The sequence below is a fragment of the Lynx canadensis genome, chromosome D2 (assembly GCF_007474595.2).
Source record: "Lynx canadensis isolate LIC74 chromosome D2, mLynCan4.pri.v2, whole genome shotgun sequence".
Taxonomy (NCBI): domain Eukaryota; kingdom Metazoa; phylum Chordata; class Mammalia; order Carnivora; family Felidae; genus Lynx; species Lynx canadensis.
The window spans coordinates 65,901,600-65,925,414 of record NC_044313.2 but is presented as its reverse complement, the minus strand read 5'-3'; the positions used below and the strand labels follow the sequence as shown (position 1 = coordinate 65,925,414).

At 41.2% G+C, this 23,815-nt stretch overlaps 1 protein-coding gene and 1 non-coding gene across 2 annotated transcripts in view; both read right to left on the bottom strand.

The window, feature by feature from the left end:
- The window catches only part of CCDC6 (coiled-coil domain containing 6), a 104,602-nt gene that overhangs the window by 2,211 nt on the left and 78,576 nt on the right, over window positions 1-23,815 (bottom strand). Inside the window, 4 exon segments of the mRNA XM_030334345.1 lie at window positions 10,362-10,462; window positions 11,790-11,946; window positions 17,582-17,742; window positions 19,574-19,677. Coding sequence (XP_030190205.1) covers window positions 10,362-10,462; window positions 11,790-11,946; window positions 17,582-17,742; window positions 19,574-19,677 — 523 coding nt within the window.
- On the bottom strand, window positions 2,907-3,010 carry LOC115527825. The gene has a single exon (XR_003973061.1). It is a non-coding gene; the product is annotated as a U6 spliceosomal RNA (small nuclear RNA).

Below are 23,815 nucleotides of genomic sequence, written 5' to 3'. Positions count from 1 at the left end.
ATGTTGCAAGAGCAAAGATGTATAAACAACCTAAATGTCCATCAACAGATAAGTGAATAAAGAAAACATAGTATACACATACAATGGAATATTACCCAGCCTTTAAAATGAAAGAATTCTTTTCAAGGAGAACACGGATGAACTTGGAGGACATTATGCTAATATAAGCTAGTCACAGAAGGGCAAATATTGCATGATACCAATTATATGAGGGATTTAAGTCAACTCATAGAGGGAGAATACGGTGGTAGTTGCCAAGGGCTAAGAGTAGAAAGAGAATTATTGCTCAACAGGCATAAAGTTTCAATTATACAAGAAGAGTAAGTTCTGGAGATCTACTGTACAACACTGTGCCCATAGTTATAGTTAAATTTTTGTTAAAAGTAGATCTCATGGTAAGTGTTCTTATCCAATTAAAAAAAACAAAACAAAACCAGACCTTGTTAGGAGTCCAACTAAGATGTAGGGAAGTAGTGAAAAGACAGGAGAAGAAATAAAAATCAAGGAGAAAAACAGAGCCAAAGGGGTAAAAATCAGATGCAAGAAAACAGGAAGTGTCAAAAGAGACACCAACAATGAGACAAAACGACTGTGTGTGTGTGTGTGTAGCTGTTATAAAGGCAAACAAAAAAAAAAAACAAATAAAAAATCACCACAGAGAACTTTGCAACTTGAGGATACTCAACAAAGAAAACAGAAGCCCTATATATGTCACTGCTCCCCCAAAGCAGCTGATATTTAGGAAATAAACAACCCCCAGCCCACTATCATGTTCTACATAGTCTCCATCTAGGACCCCAGAATCATCTCCAAAGTGTTTTTAAAATACTCAAGCCCAGACTTTCCTTAGATAGGTCTGGGTTGGGGAACAAACAACTGCGTTTTTCAAATAATCCAAATGTTCAACCTAAGCAGCTCAGGAACTACTGGTCTAGTGGTCTGAGGCATTGCTTATTTATCAGTGAATACAGCTATCTTTACATCTTTGAGTTCCCAGCATCTACCAGGGTTATCCAGCACAGAATACATCCCATATGAATCAATGGAATGAAAATGGAAACAAAGGGGCAATTCGGGGAGTTTGGGCAGAACAACCTATTTTCAATCACTTTGGTTTTGTTGTTATTTTATTTTAACTTCCATATCGTTAACATACAATGGTATATTAGTTTCAGGTGTACACTATAGTGATTCAACAACTCCACACATCACCCTGTTCTCATCACAACAACTGCACTCCTTAATCCCTCCATCACCTATTTCACCAATCTCCAACCAACTTCTCTTCTGATAGCCATCAGTTTGTTCTCTATAGTCTGTTTCTTGGTTTTTGTCTCTCTCTTTTTTCCTTTGCTCATTTGTTTTGTTTCTTAAGTTCCACATATAAGTGAAATCATATGGTATTTGTCTTTCTCTGACTTATTTCACTTAGCATTATACTCTCTTAGAACCATCCATATCATTGCAAATGGCAAGATTTCATTCCTTTTTATGGCTGAATAATATTACATTGTATGTATATATACCCATCTTCTTTATCCATTCATCAATCGATGGACACTTGGGATGTTTCCGTATCTTGGCTATGGTAAATAAGGCTGCTATCAACATAGAGGTGCATGTACACCTCTGAATTAGTGTTTTTGTATTTTTTGGGTACTCAGTAGTACAATTAATGGATCATAAGGTAGTTTTACTTTTAACTTTTTGAGGAACTTCCATACTGTTTTCCACAGAAGCTGCACCAGCTGCATTCCCACCAACAGTGAAAGAGGATTCCTTTTTCTCCACATCCCCTCACCTTTTATTTCTGGTGTTGTTGATTTTATCCATTCTGATAGGTTTGATGTGATCTCTTATTGTAGTTTTTGATTTGCAATTGTTGTGTATCTCTAATAATGAGTGATGTTGAGCATCTGTTCACATGTCTGTTGGCCATCTGTATGTCTTCTCTGGAGAAATGTCTGTTCATATCTTCTACCCATTTTAAATTGGATTATTTGTTTTTTGAGTGTTGAGGTTTTTAACTAAAAAAATTTTTAATGTTTGTATTAATTTTTGAGAGAGAGATGGAGCAAGTGGGGGAGGGGGAGAGAGAGAGAGAGAGAGAGAGAGAGAGAGAGAGAGAGAGAGAGAGAGAATGAATATGAAACAGGCTCCAGGCTCTGAGCTGTCAGCACAGAGCCTGACTCAGGGCTCAAACTCATAAGCCATGAGATCATGACTTGAGCAGAAGTCAGATCCTCAACTGACTGAGCCACCCAGGTGCCCCTGGGTGTTCTTTTGCAAGTTCTTTATATATTTTGGATATTGACCCTTTATCAGAAAGGTCATTTGCAAATATCTTCTCCCATTCCATAGGCTGCGTTTTAGTTTTGTTGTTTCCCTTGTGGTGCAGAAGATTTTATTTTGAGGTAGTCCCAATAGTTTATTTTTGCTTTCATTTCACTTGCCTCAGGGGATGTAGGATGTATCTAGAAAGAAGTTGCTCTTGCCAATATCTGAGACATTATTGCCTACTTTCTCTTCTAGGATTTCTATGGTCTCAGGTCTTACTATTAGGTTGTTAATCCATCTTGAATTTATTTTTGTGTATGGTGTAAGCAAATGGTCCAGTTTCATTCTTTGGCATGCAGCTGTCCAATTTTCCCAACACTGATTTGTTGAAGAGACTTTTTCCCATTGGATATTCTTTCCTGCTTTGTTGAAGATTAACTGACCATATCATTGTGGGTTTACTTCTGGGTTTTCTAATCTGTTTCGTTGATCCATGTGTCTATTTTGGGGCCAGTTTTGATTTTTGATTACTATACTTTTTTGATTACTATGGCTTTATAATATAACTTGGAAGTCTGGAACTGTGATGCCTCCAGCTTTGCTTTTTCTTTCTCAGATTTGCTTTGGCTAAAAAATACAGGCACTCCACAAACTTGCATGTCATCCTTGTGCAGGGGGCATGCTAATCTCTGTATCATTCCAGGTTTAGTATATGTGCTGCTGAAATGAGTGCCATTTTCAATCACTTTGAATCTACGATCAGCCAATGGATGTCAAGCGACATGAACTCCACTTAGCCTCTTTTCTGAATTACACAAAAACAAGAAGCTGTTAAGGATGCTTTTTTTTTGGCTTCCATCGCTGAGACATGCAGCCACCAAGCCTACCTTTAGTTGTCTTTATTTATATAAAATAAATAAAGGTTATTTTATTTCTTGGTTTGACCATCAATTAGTGCTATTTCACATGTTTCTATTCCATTTGTGGATCCTGAGTTGACATTTAAAAAATGGAGGGCTGGGGGCACCTGGGTGGCTTAGTTGGTTGAGTGTCCGACTTCGGCTCAGGTCAAGATCTCACGGCTTATGAGTTCGAACCCCGCATCAGGCTCTGTGCTGACAGCTCAGAGCCTGGTGCCTGCTTTGGATTCTGTGTCTCCCTCTCTCTCTGCCCCTAACCCACTCACATTCTTCTCTCTCTCAAAAACAAACACAAACAAACAAACAAACAAACAAACAATCTTTAAAAAAATGGAGGGCTAGAGTAAAGTATAAGTCTTTGGAAACTAAGTGATCATGTTTATTTTTAACCACAAGGGCTATGTTCAACTGGAGGAGGAAAGAAAAGGTTTTATTTAACCCTAATTCTGTTTCTTATGCAAGTGATGAAATTTAAGAGATAAACTATGGATCCTTATCACAAGACAGAGAAGCTCATAATAATAACAATAATAATAATAATAATAATAAATATCTAGCCTATTTGTAGCATTACAAGGTTATTGGTATGTTAAACGCTAATCAAGAATCTTCAAAGACTCCCTGTTTTCTACCTAAGTTGAAGAAAAAAGAATGTCTTCTCTGGCTATTATAAAGGCCTCTGCACTTGGCTCCAAACTATCTCTTGAGTATCAAAGAGATACTTGCCCAGCCCCATATCCAATGAAATCAGAATCCATGGGAGCAGGACCCAGAACAGCCTGTGGTAAGAACCACAGTGACCTTATCACTCTTGATTCTCACCTCTACTGCTCAGTTCACACCAGCCCTTTGCCTGGGATGTCTTCTCTGTACCTTCTCTCATGTCAATCAGGACCTCGATCAGCCTCTGAAGAGGGAAACAGCCCAGACACTCTAGAGCTGACTGTCATATTAGCTCAGACTCTAGTTCTGCCTCTTGGTACCAAGTGACAGTGGACTTCAGATAGATCAACTGTAAAATGAGATTACTGTAGTGGCCTCGTAAGGTTGTTGTGGGGATGAAATGAGTAAATATCACAAAGTGCTCAGAGTGCCTGGCCAACTATGGCCTCATTAAGCTTCAGCTCATTAAGCTCCTTTAAGGGCCATCTCTAAAGTGCTCTAAGCTGGTAGCTCTCTTTGTTTAATCTCTTCTTAAACTATTTAGATTTTTTTCAATTATAACTTTTTATTTTGAAACCATTTACCATCCACATGAAGTTGCACACACACTACAGAGGTCCTGTGGGCCCTGCAGCCAGCCTCCCCAGGAACATCTTCCATAAGCACAGCACAGTGTCAACCCAGAACACGAACACAGGTCCACCACTAGTGACCAAGGCAGAGACTTGAGTTGGATTTCATCAGTTTTTATTGTACTCTTCCTGTGTGCATGTGTGTACACAACTCAAAGTAATTTTATCACATGTGTAGATCCAAGTAACTCACCACAACCAGATGCAAAACTGCTCCAACATCACAAAGAAAGCCGGTCATGCCCATCCTTTCCCTGGTCACACCTTCCCCCTCATCCTACACCCTGGCAATGACTGGTCTGTTCCCCATCACAGTAATGGTGTCACTTTGAGAATGTTCTAGAAATGAAATCGTACATCATATAACCCTTTGAGAATGGCTTTTTTCAACCATCATAACACTCCCCATGCTCCATCCAAGTTCTCACATGTTATCAGGTTAGTTCCTTTTTACTGCTGAGTAGTAAGTATTCCACAGAGTAGATGTACCACTGTTCAACTACTCAATTTTTACATAAATTCATTATGCTTGGCCTTATAAAGTTTCTTGCAAAGAATTTGTTTATTGTATTTCACCCCCTTCCCCAGGCCCTACTGTTTGTTGATGATAAGCTCTTAGAGGCCAGAGACCAGGTCTTAGTACTTTTTGTTTTCCCTTAAGTTCTAATCATCTTGCATCTGACCCACTAGCCCATGAACACAGTACAGGAGGAGATGGCGTGCCTGGGTGGCTCAGTCAGTTGGGCATCTGACTCTTGATTTTGCCTCAGGTCTGAGCCCCCTGTCAGGCTCCGTGCTAAGCATGGAGTTTGCTTGGGATTTTCTCTTTCTCTCTGCCCTTCTCCCACGCTTGCACAAAAAAACAAAAAACAAAAAACAAACAAACAAAAAAAACAAAAGAAAAAATACAGGATGAGAACACAAATACCTAGGTTGAAAATGCCAACCCCCAAATACCAGTCTACTAAATTGAATACTATGGCTTTTCAAAGTTATTGCTACGATAAATTTCTCTGGCTCTCATAGAAATGCATTAACTAAAGTAAAAATGTTAAGACTTATTTCACTGTCCACAAGCTCAAGGATGCAAAATTAAAAGATGATTAATTAAAAGCAGTTCATGAGGAAAACTACTAAGCAAAATGAGGCAAATACAAAATATATATAATCTGTATGAAACCACCTCTCCAAAGGAACATTGTAAGAGGAGGGGGGTAGGGAAAGGACACAACTGGAAACACTAAAATATTAACTCCACCTTTGGATAGAGGGATTCTGGACTCTGGAAAGAGGGACTTTATTTCTGCTTATATCCTTCCGATTGTCCCCAAATTTTCTTTAGTATCTTTTTGCTAATGAAAAAAAAAATGCAAAACTGGACTAAAGGCAGATATACCTTTTCTTCCTTTTAAGATTATTTTAAATTACAATTTTAAGAGATTTTAGTTCTACAAATCACACATAAAAACATTGTCTTTGCAAAAACACAGACAATATAGACAGGATTTCCTCTTTAAATCTCCCTAATGTGGCTCTGTCTCCATCCCTCCACCAACACTGCTCCTGCAATGTCAGCAGTGTTTCTGCTCTGCCAGCTGCAATAACCATTCTCCACTCCTCATTTTACTTGACCTTGGAGAACATCTGACGAAGCTGACCACTCTCTTCTTGTTGAAAGGCTCTGTGAGATCGTATTCCAATTTTTTCCTTCCACTCCCCTGGTAGCCACTTCCCAATCTCCTTTGCCAGTTTTTCCTCCTGAACTTGACCTCTAAATATTGCAGTTGCTTCAGGATCAGACAGGAGGGTGTTTCTCTGCTCCTTTTATCTATTATGACTAGGTGAGATCTCATCTATTTCTGCAGTTTTTTGTTTGTTTGTTAGTTTTGTTTTTTAATTAACTTTTAGGGGCATGTGGGTGGCTTAGGTCAGTTAAGTGCCTAACTTTTGATTTCGGTTCAGGTCATGATCTCACAGTTGCTGAGATTGAGTCCCATGTTGGACTCTGCACTAACAGGGTAGAGCCTGCATAAGATTGTCTCTCTCACTCCCTCTACCCCTCTCCCACTCACACACTCTTTCTCCCTCTCAAAATAAACAAACATTTAAAATAAGTAAGTAAATTCGGCACCTGGGTTGGTCAGTCAGTTGGGCATCCAACTTCGGCTTAGGGTGTGATCTCACGGTTTGTGAGTTCGAGCCCCATGTTGGGCTCTGTGCTGACAGCTCAGAGCCTGGAGCCTGCTTTGGATTCTATGTCTCCCTCTCTCTGCCCCTCCCCCACTCGTGCTCTGTCTCTCAAAAATAACATAAACATTAAAAAAACTTTAAGTAAGCTTCTAATTTTAGAATAGTTTTAGGTTTACAGAAAAGTGGCAAAAATAGTACAGAAAATTCCTGTATAGACCACACTCTGATTTCCCTATTAACATCTTATGCCAATATGACACATTTTTCACAACTAATAAACCATTACTGATACATTATTAATTATTAATGTTATTATTATTAGCTCAGGTCCATACTTTTCTGGACTTCCTGAGGTTTTACCTAATGTCCTTTTTTTTGTTCCAGGACCCCATTTAGGATGACACTTTATATTTAATTGCCATGTCTCCTTAGGCTCCTCTTGGCTGAGACTGTTCCTCAATTTTCCCTGTTTTTGAGGAGCTTGTTAGATTTGGGGTATACTGATGAGGTATTTCATAGACAGACTATCCTTCAATCTGGATGTGTCTGATGTTTTCCACATGGCTCAGCTGGGGTTATGGGTGTTTACAGAGTAAGACCACAGAGGTGAAATGCTATTTTCACATCAAGGATACACACTCCCGACAAGGCTCCCCATTGTCGATGTGGACCCCGATGGCCTGGCTGAGGTCACATATGTCAGGTTCCTCCATGGTAAGGTTACTCTTTTTGTCCCCTTTTCCATACTTATTCTTTGGAAGGAAGACCTTATGTGCAGCCCACGCTTAAAAGAGTGAAGAGTTATTTCCACTGCCTTGACAATAGAGTATCCAAAAATTATTTGGAATTCTTCTGTATGGGAGATTTGTCTCTTCTCCCTTATTTACTTATTCAGTCACTTATTTATATTAGTATGAACTCATGGATGTTTGTTTTATGTTTGGGTTATAACCCAGCATGACATTATTTCTTGTGTTGCTCCAACGGTTCCAGCTTTGGCCTCAGGGAGCTCTTTTGGTTGGCTCCTGGGTCTCTTTCACATACCTTCATCTTGTTTTTTGAGCACCTCCTTACTTGGCAGCATTATCAGATTTTTCAGGTTCATCCTGCATATCCCTTTCTCTAAGCCCTAGAAACATCCAGTTCTTTTCATTGGAGAATGGAATTAAAAACCAAGATCTGAGCCGTGAGTATGCTTGTTGCTACTGGGGGGTAGACCCTTTTTCAAACTTCCTTAGTCCCCATCTCTGATTTAGGCACATCAAAATATGCTAATTGGGAGTGTCTTTTGTCAGGCTGCATCAAATAATGGACAACCTGAAAGATAACTGTTGACAATACTCTGCTCATATATAATCCACATATGTAACACCACATATTATTAAAAGGATCTTTCGTAAATTCTAGGAAATACACTTTTCAGTCAAACTGAAAGAGAACTTAAAACATTTCAACAACTTGATGAAACCTGAGATTGCCAATGTTAATCAGAAATGGTAAAGGAAGAAACGAGCCAAAATGCTTAGCATGGAAATGGAAACTATTTTTATGAATAATATAATTCTACTAAGAAAGTGATTACAGATTCTTAATACAAAGAACCACAACTTCTTCCAATAAAAACTAAATTGAAAAGCAAACTTGAAAATTCACGTTTTGCTGATGAACTACGTATGGGACAGCAAGGGACTAGATTAGGAGTAATTCTGCTGCCAAGTACGAGATAAAATCAACTTCGATGATATTATCGAGCTTAAAATAAGACACACATGTTCTTCTCACTTAGGCTGGCTGAAAGAAAAAAAAAATCTAGGTGTTACTTATTACTTAGTTGAAGGAAAAAGCAAATGGCTTATCTATACAGGCACGTCCCACACTACAGGGACAGGTGCAGTGACAGTCAAAATTATGTACACAGAGTAAGACCTTCCTATAGAAGATCTGTTACAATAGAAGTTAATATTCCCAGCCGAGGTCTGACTTTTGCTTTTTTTTTTTTTATTCAATGACCACATTAGGTTTAATGAATTGGAAAATACATGTCTCTAAGGATTTCTTCAGGTTTAAATAAATCAAACAGAAGGCTAAATTATACTTCATATGAATCAACATCACCATCAACTATAAAAGCTACCCCCATCTTGCTTCTTCCTAATGCATGCCTTCCTTTTATATCAATAAATCAGAAGGCAAAGACTTTTATCATGGTAATGAAACCCAAGCATTATTTGGGGAAAACTGAGAGGCAGCAAGGCAGAGGAGCTTTCGGAGAGATTTAAAGGCCATGAGAGAACAGGAGAAACAGATTCCAGAACATCCTTTTGGGCAAGAACAAGGGGGAGATGATCATGCATTGATCTATGATACGAAGTCCTTTTGGTTTGCAAACAGCTCCTCTTTACCCTGCCTGAACCAGACAAAAGTTGCCATGCTTTGTGCTGGACATTCTTTTGATTTCTCCTCTTAAAAAACAAACAAAAAAAGGTCACAGCAGTATAGCACAGGGCTGAGATCCTAACCTCACAGCATGTCTGTGGCAACGTGCATTACTGTAGCATTTCCCCTCATCCACCTGAAGGGCATTCCTCTTTGTCAGTGTTGCAACAGACAAGGTGAGGCTGTACCTAACATGTAGCTGTTTTACTTTCCAAAACCACAAAGCCTTTCCTGTGCCACTCTTCCAAGCAGGCACCTCGCGTTATTCCGCTGTGAAACTCCTCCCCCCGACACTCTTTTTCCTCAACTCTGTTTAAAATCTGTTTACCAGCAAGGACAAGAAACTCAGACTCGTCCCCTCGGTCACAAGACACAATCCTTTGGCTTGCTACCTTTTCTTTCCTCCCTCCGCTCCACTCACCCACCCCCGCCCCCGGCTTCCTCTTTCTTCCTTGCTGGATCATTTACTTGCCCTCCTGGCCCGAGAGCCCCACGCTGTGCTGGTTCTGAGCCAGAGACCCTGGGGGGAGAGAGTTTTCGGGGTCAGATGAAGACAAGCACGCCTTTGAGGGAAAGGCTTCTGAGCAGCAAAGCCAGATGCAGAAGCAAAGCCAAAAGCAAGGCCAGTTCCTTCTTGCATGGCCTGCCTACTAGGGCCCGGTCCCACTCACCCATCAGTGGGACTATCAGGAGGCAGCTTGTGCTCAAAAGAATACAAGCTTTGGAAATAAGAGCCACCCTGCCTTGCAATTTCCTTGGATCTAAGACCAATAGCCAATGAATTTCTGAATCACTGCTTCCTCAATTTTAACATGAGAAAAATGATGCCTACATGAACTATTCTGAGGATAAAAATGAGATAACGTACGTACAACATAACAATAGAACCCACAGGAGATATGCTATGATCCATCTTAGAAAACATCTATCCAATGCTTTGTCAATCCACAGGCACTTAAAATCAGTCTAAGACCGTCTTTTTAAAAAGAATTTTTGGAGTTAAATTCTTTTTAAACAACAACAAACAATCTAAAAACACCAGCTGGCACAATAAAATTTATGCTTAAAAATTTCAGATTAAAACTCAGTCTCGATAGTGATTTGTTTTAGATGTTTCTGAAAAACACAGGACCATTCACCCTCTGTTTACAAGATTTTTATATGCTGGAGGGGAACATATTTGGAGATGCCTACTAGATGTCCCAGATATCAGTCACAGAAGTAGCTGAGGACGTGTACTTACCGGGTGATATAGGCCTGCTGGAACTTGGAGAAGGTGTGTAAGGGATCGGGCTGGACACAGTGCGAGGTCTTAATCCTTGTGCAGACATCTCATTAAAATACCTAAGAGGAGAGGGGGGGAGATTATCAGAACTGTCTGCACTTCAGTAGTTCCTAAGAGACCTCCTATGAGAAAATGTTGGGGGTTCATATTTTGAGGTCAAACTCGGGGTATTTAGAGAGTGATGTACAAAGCTAGGAGACATGTATAAAGTGGACTTGGGGGTCACACAGCTCCACCGCTTGGCAAAGTCCTCTCTCTAGGGGTACGGGCTAGAGAATTTGGAATGTTCTAGCTCCAGGTGGAGGCTTGCCAAAAGAGCTGCTCCAGTCAACAGAGAGGACTGGGCTTTCCTTCCTCACACAACAGCTATGTAGAAGTCTACCTCCGCTATCCCAAGAATTACAGACACATCCATGCTTTAATGGCTACATTTAAATTATTATTTGAAACTCAAAACCAAACAAGCCCTCTAAGATTTATGTCATCAAATTAAAGCTTAAAGATAATGGTATTCCCATGAACTGGAAGTCAATCATTTACAAGACAAGCTTTGCTTAACAAACAGTCACACGCTAGAATGTAGTAACAGACACTAACACAGCACATGTACCGCAGCCACACTTGGCCACGCCATTCCTCCTGGATGTAGAAGTCACATCAGACCTGAGAATATTCAGGCGTGATTGTTAGGGAAGTCAGCCTTTATGCTTTGAACAAGCACAGAATGCTGACAAGGAGAGATTTCTGCTTGAGAGACTTCCCAGTAAGCTAACCTTCAGAGGCCATACAGCCAAAGGAAGAAATGGCCGTGTGTGCAGACATCTTTATGCCAGGGAAGATCTCAGCCCTGATTGTCAAATCAGTTTATGAGAACATGAACACAGCCATTTCCATGCTGGTTTATTTGGCTTAAAGAAAACCAGGCTCCGAAATTTCACATGCATCTCTCAGCTACCCACTGTTGACTCTTCCTGCCCCTCCAGGGCAGCCCACCGTGGTGGCACCTACATCCTGCTCGGCAATGAAAAACACCTCTTCATCTTTAAGGAATAAACAACTTGGAGACATCTCAAGTTTCCAACTATTTTCTTTCTCTCAAATGTGACATTGTCATTCCTAGTTCAGTATAGAATATAGCTGCTCAACTAAGACTACTACTACCAAGTAGTAACTTTGAAAAGACCTTTTTTTTTTTTTTTCGGTCTGTGATTAAGGAAAATGGCCAATGCTCTTCACTTCCCCATCCTCAGCATCTACTTGGATGCGGCGGTGGCATCACCACGGCGAGCGCGAGTCATCTCCTTCCACATCCAGCAGGATGCGAAGGGAGACCTCTCGGGGCCTGGTTTCCTTTATTTTTCCACAAGGCTCAGAGGACGTGCACACCTTTCATCATCCATTTCCAGGCTGGACTCGCTCTCAGAGAGCTGCCGACAGAGGGCTTCCCTTCTCTCCATCTCCCTCTGCAGCTTCCTCTGCAGCCGTAAGTTCTCTTCCCGCATGTGGCGCTCCTCCTCCAGATACTGCGCCATCTTCTCGGAATCTGAAAGGCCAGAGCTCTCCATTAGACCACGGCCAGAGCAGGCGCCGTCACACCCCCACGTGTCCTGTGAAGGCCGCCCAGCAGCAATGCTGAGGCAGCGGCTCTCCCCCACCCCTACCCTCTCGCCCGGGGAGATCTGGATCTAAGGCTTCCCCTTCGTGTTGAAGTTTACCCACAGTTTGCATTTAGAAAAACACATGCATACAAAGCGGCACTCGGAGTAGTTAGGCACCTTCACTCCCACTTACTTGCCTTCTAAAGTGAAGTTTGTGGAAGAGGAAATGGTGGAGCTGCAGCCAAGTAAGGGCGACGCTGGAGCCGAGGGGGGAGGGGGCCAGACAGGGAAATTGCGTCAGCCCTGGGCTCCCCTCGAGGAGGCACCAATTCCGCTGCCCCTCAGCTCCAGACACAGAGGGAGCCCATCAGCCTGTTAGCACACCAGTGAGAACCAGGCTACTAGAACACGCGGTAGGTTAGAATTCTCTTTATAAAAATAGAAATTGACGTAGTGAATAGCTTTAGATGAATATGTCACGTCTAACTTTCCGGGTGTGTGTGACTCTACTTCCCTGACTCATGCACAGCCTGAGTCAGACGGCAGGTACAGACCCGTGTGCAGGTAGGCTCCAGGGACGGAGTCCTGCTTATGACAAATTCCCGTTCCTCAGGAGCTGCCCCACTGAGCGAGGCCTCTGCTACAGTACCCGTCTCCTGGACCAGGGTCAATTAGCCTCAGGGCTAGATGGAACCAAGCCAAGCCCATCAGATTCTCCATACAGAAATCTGAAATGTGGAACTGACATCTTCATGGGGCTCTACAATGTCCTTGTGCTGAATTCTCTGGAGCTTTCACAACCCCCGCCCTTCTGAGATCACTCTGTGCAGGACTGTGGGGTACTTTCTGGCACCATTCCAATTAACAGTAAAACGTGACCACTCCCAGCCCTTTGCTGGTTTACATCTGACAGAATGTGTTGTTACTAAGTCACCAAAATAATGTTAACACAAAATGTAGGGTCAACCCATCTTCTTGCTTCCATCCTTTTTCCCTCCCTCAGCCAATGAACATCCTGGGAAAAATAAAATCTCCACCTATTTCTCATTTCTAAAAAATAGCTACAAACTCGGAGCGGTCATGGTCATGCTGAGGAAACAGTCCTATAAACTATTGCTCCATATTACTAGCCCACTCCAAATTTAAGAAGGAAGGAAGGTGTGGAATGCCACAATGACCACCTCTTCCCCACAAAGTGACCCTACTTCAACTCTCCAGTCCAAATTACTTTCAGTTTTAAGCACTTCTATGAAGTTCTGATGTTTTAGCAAATAATGACTTTTGATGCTAAGTATTCAATGATTTCTAAGACCACATCATTACAGAACATATAAAAGTTCTTGAATACCCTTATTTTAGAAATACAAATAAAAATACCAAAATTATTAAACAGTTATGTGCACTAAACACTAAATCCCTCAGTTGTTTTCAATATAACCAGAAACCCTGCTGTCTAATCCAGATGCAAAAATCTCTTTAATTGAAGGCATGCTGGGAAAATATTTACAAAGTACACTTTTAATATAAATGATTTAAATTATTTCATCCCAAATATGCAAGCATGCAGAATTTTTCACTAGCTCTACAGGAAGCACTAGATTGGCCCCTTGGAGTATTATTGTTTCTAGAACAAGAGGGACGGCTGTTGGAGCAAGTTGCCTTTCTTTTCCATAAATAGGAAAGCTTCAGAGAACTGAGGATTTATGAGGCTTCAAGAACAATCATTTAAGAGAAACACTGTCTTTCAGATGCAATCCTTTAGCATCTGAGGAAATCAGCAGGGGAATACTTAATAATCTATACACAAGAACATCAGTCAGCAGGAGTGATGGCTGGAGGACTTTCATGGCAGTTGGGCAATTAACCCAGAAGCTAGAGGACAGAGAAAGCACCAGGCCCAACACCTCTGAGTGTTATAGCGCTAGCCGCAGATGGCTGACACCACGGTATTCCTTGGGTGCCCTCTGCTGGCACACCACCACACTGGATTTCAAGAGACTGGATTTACTCCCATGAGTGAGTCACCACCCTCTCACCCTCTCTCACAGAGTTCCCAGGACTCAGGGGGCACAGTCGATGCTTCCCCCATTTTCAGCCATCTTGGAACACTTAGTCACAAAGTTAGCATCATAGAGGATGACTTCCAGACAGACTCCAAAGAGGCAGTTCCCATATGATCCAAAGGTGGCCTGTACATTTTGCATCCCTTTCAAGTTTACACTTTTAGAAAATGCTGATGCCCGGATCCTACCCCAAACAAATCTGAATCCTGAGGATAAAGCCTCTCCACTGGGATACTGAAAAGCCCCCAAGGGATTTTCATGTTTATCCAGAGCTGAAGAACTATTGGGAGAGAGGTTCAAGTTTTGATACCGCTGGACTTGGAGGGTAAGGAGCCAACTGTCCCAGCAGCATGGCAGAGAGGTGGGGTATCTGACCTCTGGAGGATGAAGGAAAGTCACTAACTCATCTTCTCAACCAGTCCAGACCAAATGTGAGCAGCAGGGAGCCACACGCCCCTTCTTCCATTCAGCTTTCTCTGCCCTCATGAAATTGAAATAGCACTTATGGATGCTCCTGTAGTCATCTGCAGTCTGTTCAAAGACCAAATAGTGCCGTAGGAAGAAAGTTATGGGAATGAAAAATTCTTCCCCAATTTCTTCTAAAAGTTTTGTCTGGGGCATAAGTATACATGAGAAAGAACTGTAAACTGACAGCACTGGAGGAAGTTCAGAAAGGGGCTAAAAGACATCTGTCTGACACACCAAAAATTCAAAAAATATCCTAACATAACTAGTATTTGAAAACTGATTTGTTTTCATGAAATATATGTAGTGGTTTTCAACCCGAGGTACACATCAGAATTCTTTGTATTAAAACAAATGGAGGACCAGGTTGTACTCCTAGAGTAAGCCCAGAGTCCTGTATGAGGTTAGACAGAATAATGGACCCCCAAAAGATGTCCACATCCTAATCCCTGAAGCCTGGGATTATGTCACCTTACATGGCAAAAGGGACTTGGTAGCTGTGACGAAGTTAAGGACCTTGGGGTGGGAATTTATCGTGGATTATCTGGCTGGGCCCAAGGTAATCAAAGGGTCCTTGTAAGAAGGAGGCAGGGGAGCAGGAGTGAAAAGATGCAATCCTAGATGCAGGTAGAAGTGATGCCAATTCAAGAAGGAACTATGACCCAAAAGTACAGGCAGCTTCTAGAAGCTGGAAAAAAACAAGGAAACAGAGTCTCTCTAGAGCCTTTTACCAGAAACCAGCCCTGCTGACAGCCTGAGTTTAGCCCAGTGAGAGATATCTTGGACTATAGACCTCCAGAACTGAAAGGTAATATATTTGTGTTGTTTTAAGCTACTAAATTTGCAGTCATTTGTTACAGCAACAAGAGGAAATGAACATTGTTTTTTAAAGGTTCCAAGGATGATCCTGAGTCACCATCCCAGATGCACTACTGGACTAGAATCTGCAGTGAACCTTAGAGAAGACAATGTTAAGGTATGAATCACCAAAATTTTAAATGCACATTCACGTGACTCAACAAATCCACTTCTGGAGTTTCTCCTGAAGATGCTCTTGCTCAGGTATCAAATGTGTGGACACAGATGTCCACTGTGGTTGCAGCATCACAACTGGTGTTAACTAAATTATGGTATAAGGTATCCAAGGGTGATGTACTCCAAGATCCCATAGTGGATGCCTGAAACCAAGGAGGGCACCAAACCCTACATATACTAGGTGTTTTCCTCAATATACACACCTATGATAAAGTTTAATTTCTAAATTAGGCACAGTAAGAGGTCAACAAAGTAATAACAAAATAGAACAATTATAATAACAATTATAGCTACATGAAGTTGTCTCCGTCTCTCTTGTAGGGAGGGCAGGCCACCCAAGATGGGCCACTTTGGCACGAACATTATTTTGAAGTAAAAGCAATCCAAACCCAGCAGATTTAGGAAAAGCTCTTTACCTTCCCCTCCAATGCCTGCTTGTACCAGAAAGAGAGCTATAAACAGAGATTCCTCTTTACCTAAGAAACTTCTCTACATAATAGGGCTTTGTTTTCCAAACATCTCCTCTCACCTTCCTCCTGATGGTCTGTCTCTCCTTTGTATCTTCAGAACCCTCCTCCCTTTGTCCAAATAAGCTTCATGTTGCCTGTAGATTTCCCATACGTATGCTATTAAATTTGATTTTCTCCTGTTAATCTGTCTCATATCAATTTGATTCTTAGTCCGACTAGAAGGACCTTGAAGGGCAAGGGAAGGTCTTTGTCTCTGACACTCTCAAAATATCTTACTGTGCATACTCACCCTTCTTGTGATGATGTGACATGATAAAATGCCTACATGAGGAGATGGAAGTGAGGTGAATGACACAGGCATGTGACATATCATCAGGCTACTACTGACCTTCTGATGCTAAGTCAGGAGGAGAACCATCTGCCTCTGGACTGCAGTTCACCACAGGTAATGGACACCACGGGAAGTGAAACTGGGGGTACGGGGGCACTAGTGTATCCACTTAACCAAATACCAAGCATCCTTTTAGAAAAGGAGTAAGACATCTCTATGTATTAGCAAGGAAAAAATTACGAGATACAGTAAGTAAAAAAAAGAAAAATACAAGAGTGTGTTCATTGTGCTACTTTTTGTATAAAATAAGTTTATCTGGAAGAAGAAATAAATAAAAACTGTGTAATTGTGAGACCTGGGTGGTTGGGGTCAGGGGTGAGAAGGACAGCTACTTTTCCCTGCATACCTTTCACTACAAGGTCTATTCAGACCCACATGAGCAACCCAACTGCATAAACAGGAGAAGCCCAAGCAAATACACAGTGCCCTAGGCAAGTGTTCAGAAATCTAGTTCCTTTGATTTCTAACTCAACATCTTGACCTTTTCCAAAATAATCAGTATAAATTTTTTTTTTTTTAATTTTTTTCAACGTTTATTTATTTTTGGGACAGAGAGAGGCAGAGCATGAACGGGGGAGGGGCAGAGAGAGAGGGAGACACAGAATCGGAAACAGGCTCCAGGCTCTGAGCCATCAGCCCAGAGCCCGACGCGGGGCTCGAACTCACGGACCGCGAGATCGCGACCTGGCTGAAGTCGGACGCTTAACCGACTGCGCCACCCAGGCGCCCCTCAGTATAAATTTTTAAAGCATTTATTCCTCAAGTATGATGAACAGATGTTATCTGATGCTAAAGTTTAGTAGTAAGGAAAATAAATACTATATTCTCTGCCTTAATTCCCCAAAAGTACATTTGTTACTGCAATCTTAGAGATGAACATGGGGCAGAAGATTAATAATAGTGCCTGATTCTGGACCCTCCTCAAATTATTTGATTTTCTAGAAGTATTCTAAACTATTTTCCTTGTCCCACTATAATACTTTCAAAAATAATCTATTCCAGGATGATAGAAAGATTTCTAGACACATGTACTGGTAATGAAATACAGTATGGATTTGATTTATGCAAATTCAATGGTAAATACTGGTAAAATCCTGTAGCTGGAAAATGGATTAATTCTGTACTCAGAAGACCAGTGAAATCAGAGGCTACATACGCTGTAACTGAGCGGCTCTCAGCTGCTTCTTCAGCCTCTCCACTTCATTCTTTAAAAACCTGATGTGGCGCATCATGTTTTCTGGAGAGTCTATCTCCATGGAGATGTCTCTAGGCGACGGGGGCGCAGAGACCGGCTGGTCTAATTTCTCCTGCAGGATTCTTCAGTGAAAAGAAAAATTCCAACAATGAAAAACAGTTTGCCTTAAAAGACAAAACAACCTACTAGCTGGAGGGTTTGTTTTAATAGCAAACTCCTATAAATCACCAGAATTCACAGGGTTGCCAAACTCCTCTGCCCATTTTATATCTACTTCTGAGCTCCCTTACCTAGTAGGATCCAGTCAAGGTCAAAAGGCAGGGCTGTAGGATCCACCCTTTTTTTTCTTTTCAGGGACCACTGATAATTAAGCATTAGCGAGAAAGTCTGCAATGTCTGCTTCTGCTTATTATGCCTGGCATACAGTAGGCACTCAGAATTATCTGCTACCTAAACATTCATCATATTGATTTGTATGGCTGACTAAAGAAATTTCACTCAGTGCTGGTGAAACTTACAAACTCCATACTATGAACCCCCTTGGAAGGTGGCTTCACATAGACTCCACTTCTAAAATTCCCTCCTGAAAAACCAATCCTAACGGCATGACAAACTGGACTGAAGGCCCTTTACTTTTGGCCATAGCAGAGGCAAAAAGATAAAGAACAAAATAAAACCAAAATCACTGGGTTAATAATTGGTGGTCCCACCTTCTCTACCAATTATCATTAGTTTGAAGCACATGGAATGTGAATATTCAACAACTTTTGACCTACAGATGATAATTTCATATTACTTAACACAATACTCTGGTACTTATCTATACAAAACCTCCAGCTGCATTCTGCAAAGGAAGGCAGACTGACAATGGACCTCCAAGTCCCCTTTTATAAGCTGCTAGGGTTTTGGTTTGGTTTTTAACTTTTTACCTTTAAATTTGCCCAAATGCAAACTGTGAATCACCTTTAGGCCTGCCCTTGTTGAGAAAACTGGTATGTTAAATACTGTAATGATCCCTGCATTTATTATATTAAGTAACTTTTAATAATTCAATTTATTAGTACCACTACAATAATGCAAAACAGCCAATTCACCTACAGCTTGAATATTTCCCCCAGGGATAGAGCTCTATTTTTCACTTAAAGACAGGACTATATTTTGCAAATTTAGAGATGAACTCAAAATAACTTATGGATGTTCATGCAGACCAAATAGTTACATCAAAAGGACTCTGGTTAGCAAACAAAAGATCCTAGTGAAGTAGCTTAATGAACATTTTTAAAAAACTGCCTTTCCATACCCATGAACACATCCCACATACAGAACCTCCCTGCCATTCTGCAAGCCCTGCTCCATCACACCCGCAAAGTACATAGTACTTAGAAATTAGGGCCTGACAGTGTTTTGCATAAAGGGGTTCAAGAAACATTTGCTGTTGAATGACATTCCACATCCATGTACCTACTTTTAGCACAATTCCTAACCTTAACTACATCAAGTTTTTCACAGTAAGTTTTAAAATCGATAATTTTCCTGTTAAAATCTCAGCCTTCCTCATGAAATACATTCTAGAGATGTGTAATCATTAACTGTACACAATATACATCCTAACCACTTTAGAAAACTGGGGGAGCCAGTTCAACAAGGTAAAAAGTTGAAATTGCAACCATCTTTCAAACAATTTAAAGGTGAAAAATAGCACCTTGGCTAATCTCTTCATAGCCTTTAACCCCAAATGAAAGGAAATTTTACTGGGACGATAAGAGAGAAATATAAAGAGGTGACCAGCATGAGAAGAGTTCAGAAGGCTGTCAACACTTTTTTGGTTTGGCAAATTAATGAATGAGTGCATCACTCAGGGCATCACAATGCCCCTTCTGTTATCCTTGTCACACCCAGCTCAGCACCCCAGACATGCACACACACCGTACTGAACAGCAAGACTAAACAAACCGCTTTTCAGCTTCAAGTTTGTCCATCCTTTTCCAGAGACGATTAACTAGCGCTTCTTGTTCTTGTTCCAAAGTATTTTCAAGGTCGATCTTCTCTCGTCTCAACTAAAGGAAGGGAAAAAGTTTTACTGAGAATAGTAGGCCATTTAAACCTTGTTAATGAGGTTTTTTGATTGGACCATTAGGACCCCCTTGCTTGGAGAAATCTGCAAAGAAATGGCCAGTTTCCTGGCACAGACACATTAAGCGCATCTAGTTCTTAAACTTCAACTGAGAAAACTGAGACAGGTTCACTCTTTGATGTGAATGCTTCATTGCCCTCTGGTACATGAATCACACTGCTTGTTTCAGCATTTAGTCAAGACACACGAAAATCTTCTTTAAAGAGGGTCTGGGGGAGCTGTGCTTACCACTCACACCAGGATTTATCTGGGTCTGTCCCCCCCAGGTTCTGCATGTAGTTAAACCAGAAAGGTTATATTACCATGTATATAAAGAACTCAAACACCTCAAGACAATTCTACATACTGGTTAAAGGATGCACAATACTAGTAACTTCTGAGGAGGTAGGGAAGAGAAAGATCTGATTTGGGTGAAAGTATGCAGCTGCAAAGGAAACCCCCAAATGCACTCTACTCCATGAAAAGAAGCAAACATGGAAAAATTCATTTAATCAATCAATACTGGGCAATAGGCGAATACTGTGAACAAGGCCACTGGCAGGGAACCAAAAATCAGAATTTTCTGCCCTTCATGACACTTACATTTTAGTGGGGGCATAGATAGTAACTGAAATAAGTTATATACTTTGGTGGAGAGTAAAAGAGAGATGAAGAAATACAAGGCTGGCAAGAGGGATAGAGAGTGCAATGCTAAATTTCACAGCCACAGTAGAGGGAATGTGTTATATCATTCTTACACTTCTCTACATGTTTGAGATATTAAATAATTGTAACAGATTTTTTTTTTAAGAGAGAATGGCTATGGTACTGCCCCTGTGCTGTCTCTTCAACCAGTAGCAATTCACTTTTTCAATCACCGAGTCAACAAATTATTTCTGATTGCACAGCTGCAAAGATGTCCTTAGCAGGTCACAGAGACTCCTCACTGATCAGAGGTCCCTGTGTACACAGTAAAATGAGACCAGTACCATGTATAAACCGTAGACTTTTAAAGCAACCAGAGCAGATCTTATTAACAGTGAATAAACCAAGATCACATGGTCAAATGAAAATACAGCTTGGAAATACCTTCCCTGCATGGGGGTGGGGAGGGTGGTGGGGACTCAGAACAAGTCAGAAGCATTCTGTGCAGTGAAGCTGGGAGCACGCGAATGCACAAATGCTCTTCGGAATGTCAGACACTTTCAACCTGCAGCAACCGGGAGAAACCCTGGAGCAGCTCATGGAACCCCTATTAAACTGCGTGATTCTCTGCACTGACCACATGTTTAGCCAAGCTTTGAAGTACAATTTACAGCCATTTTTTTAAAGAAACAAAATTCCAAGGCATTTACCCTGTAAGGATCCTGTTCCCATGTTTAACTAAAAGCATTATAGAGAGTACTTGGCAAGCAAGGAAAATGTCAAGCTAGGAATTGTTTTACCATAGGGATGCCTAGTAAACTTATACCAAATTGCTTTTAATTTTAGAGTAATCATGCATAATGCTAATCAATAACTCTGAAAAGCAAAATCAAGACAAAGCTGTCTCTACCCATGTACAACTTACTAAGCATGTGGCTGTGAGCAGATCCTTATCCACTAAATGAGAAGCCTGGCCTACCTGACCTGTGTGGTCCCCTCCAGGACTAGCCACTATCATTCTCTGTGAGGCTTAAGATGGCAGCTGTCTTCAGTCTGAGCCAGTTCAGCTCCAGACCCTTAGAGATGGGGGGAGCAAGAGAACAATCTAAGGCCATCCTTTCATTTCAGCGCCAAGAGACCACTTCCCTGGGAGATCGTGTGACTCTGGCAAAGCGATATCACCAGGATAGGAGTGGGAGCAGTCACCACGGTGGCCAAAAGAACTGGGTCCTGTCCAACCCTCAACTATGGGGATCCTGAAGGGAAAGTAAGATTTAGGGTAAGTTATTCTGATTTGCAAGCCAACAATTCTTGGGAGCAGCAGAGCAGAGGGTAGTTTAGGAGTCTGACACAATGCCGACACAGGTAAGAGAGCGGGAGAAACAAGCAGAAAAGGTACGTGAATCTCAGGTTCTTTTCAGCACCTACTGGTTGAGCTACAAGTTATCAATTTACTGCCTTCAGTGAACCAAGGCTTCCTGTGAAAGCTGGGTTTGCTGTACCAATGCTCTATGAACTTACTTCCATGAAGCAGACGACACAGGAGGCCCCGGCTCAGCGGCTCAGACGCAGGGGTTTCATTACACAGGCGGGCAGTGCTGTAGGAGTCCACATTATCTTTAAGCCTTAGAAAGGGTAGGGTCTTTCGGGGTTTTTTCAGTTTTAAAAACTCTCAACTTTTCAATAAATGAATTATGAATGAATGAATGCTTTTAAAAAATTAAAAATCTCAACTTTTCTGCATTGCTGAGGAGCTCTGACACTAAAGGGCAAAGAAGTTAGAGGCAATGATATTATCATGATTAATTATGATTATGATTAATACTCTCTTAAGTTCTGGATCAGAGTTGCCCTTCCACCTCTTGTCTAATTCCACAACCTATACATCTGGAGCCAGAGCATACACACCAGCTCTGCCGATTCAGACAGAAGTAGATTTTTCCATGCTTGCACTGTCCTAATACCAGACAGTCCTCAAAACTGACAGTGTATGTTGAGTTTACAGAGTAGGAAGTCAGAGAGTCTTGCCTGAATGGAAACATCGGCCCAGTGACACACTGCTTTCCTTATGCTGGTCTCTAACTGTCATCCTCTCCCCAACTCCTTCCTAGTAATACCTGAGGGCTTTTTACATTCAGTGTTCGTACAACAGGCGCCCATTCATCTATCGCCAACATCAAATTCTCGGGCAAACCCAAGCCACTCTGACTGCTGATTCTGCGAGCACTCAGCACCAATGGATATCACGGATTTGTAGAATACTCATTTGAAAGCCTGCTTTATAATTAAGTCAGTTCAATGGACTGCCAAATTCTTTTCTTCTCTTCAATAGCTCTCCTTTCCATTGCAAGTTAAATAATGTCAGACCAGGAGTTCTTATTATGTTCCCAAAATAAATATAGGAACTTTAGTGGATAAACTTTGAGTATAATAAATCTAGCTGGCTCATCTGAATTCACAGACCATCCTATCTGTATCTTCTCAGTGGGCGGATACTGACCCATTACCAAAAAAGCAAAAGGTAGGGGGTGGCCGAGAGATGGCTCCAAACACCATCACACTTCTTTCTCACTTGCAGCATTTTCTGATTTAAAGAGAACTGGGACACTGGGGGCAGAGGTATGAGAAAGAAATGGTCAGCCAAAAAGCCTCATGAGAACTTCAGCCTAACCATCGTGTTCAATCCTAGAATCTTGGAAGGTCTTAGTGAACTTTGTTCAACCTATATTAAAAAGTTTTAGTCTAACAATATTATCCTTGTTTCCATGGGAAAATATATTTTGAGCCCCAAACCTATGGCTTAAAAAACAAATTCTGGAAGGCAGCCCATTACAACTAATCCAAGATAATAAAAGAGAGGGAAATGCCCATGAAATAAGAGCTATCATACAAACAGAACACAGACACACAGTCTGTTACAACATACAGGAGAGGGTAGTTTAGGTGGTGACAATGTAAGGAGAGTACCCCATGTTTAAAAAAGAAATCACAGAGTCCTCTAAGACCTATATTAACCAACTCTTAGTTGACTAGATTTTTTTTTTTCCTAAAAGAGAGAGATAAATCCTAAGAAAACAAGTGGGTACTATGGATTAGCACAACAATCCCCCGAACTTTCCAAGTTAGGTAGTATCTGAAGGCTATTGATAATTTAGCCCAATTGCCAATCAATTTGTTATATAATACCATTATAGATGTTCAAAGTGGTGACCCTGGAGATACAACAGAACCACTTGGGAAAATAACAGTAAATATTCAGAAAATGACTAAATTACAGTAAAAAAAAAAAATGTATTTTTTCAATGCCTGAATGTTTGTGTTCCCCCCCCCCCTCCCAAATTCATATGGTAAAGCCTTAACCACCAATGTGATGGTATTTGGAGGTGGGGCCTTTAGGAGGTAATTAGGTTTAGTTGATGTCATGAGGTCATGACCCC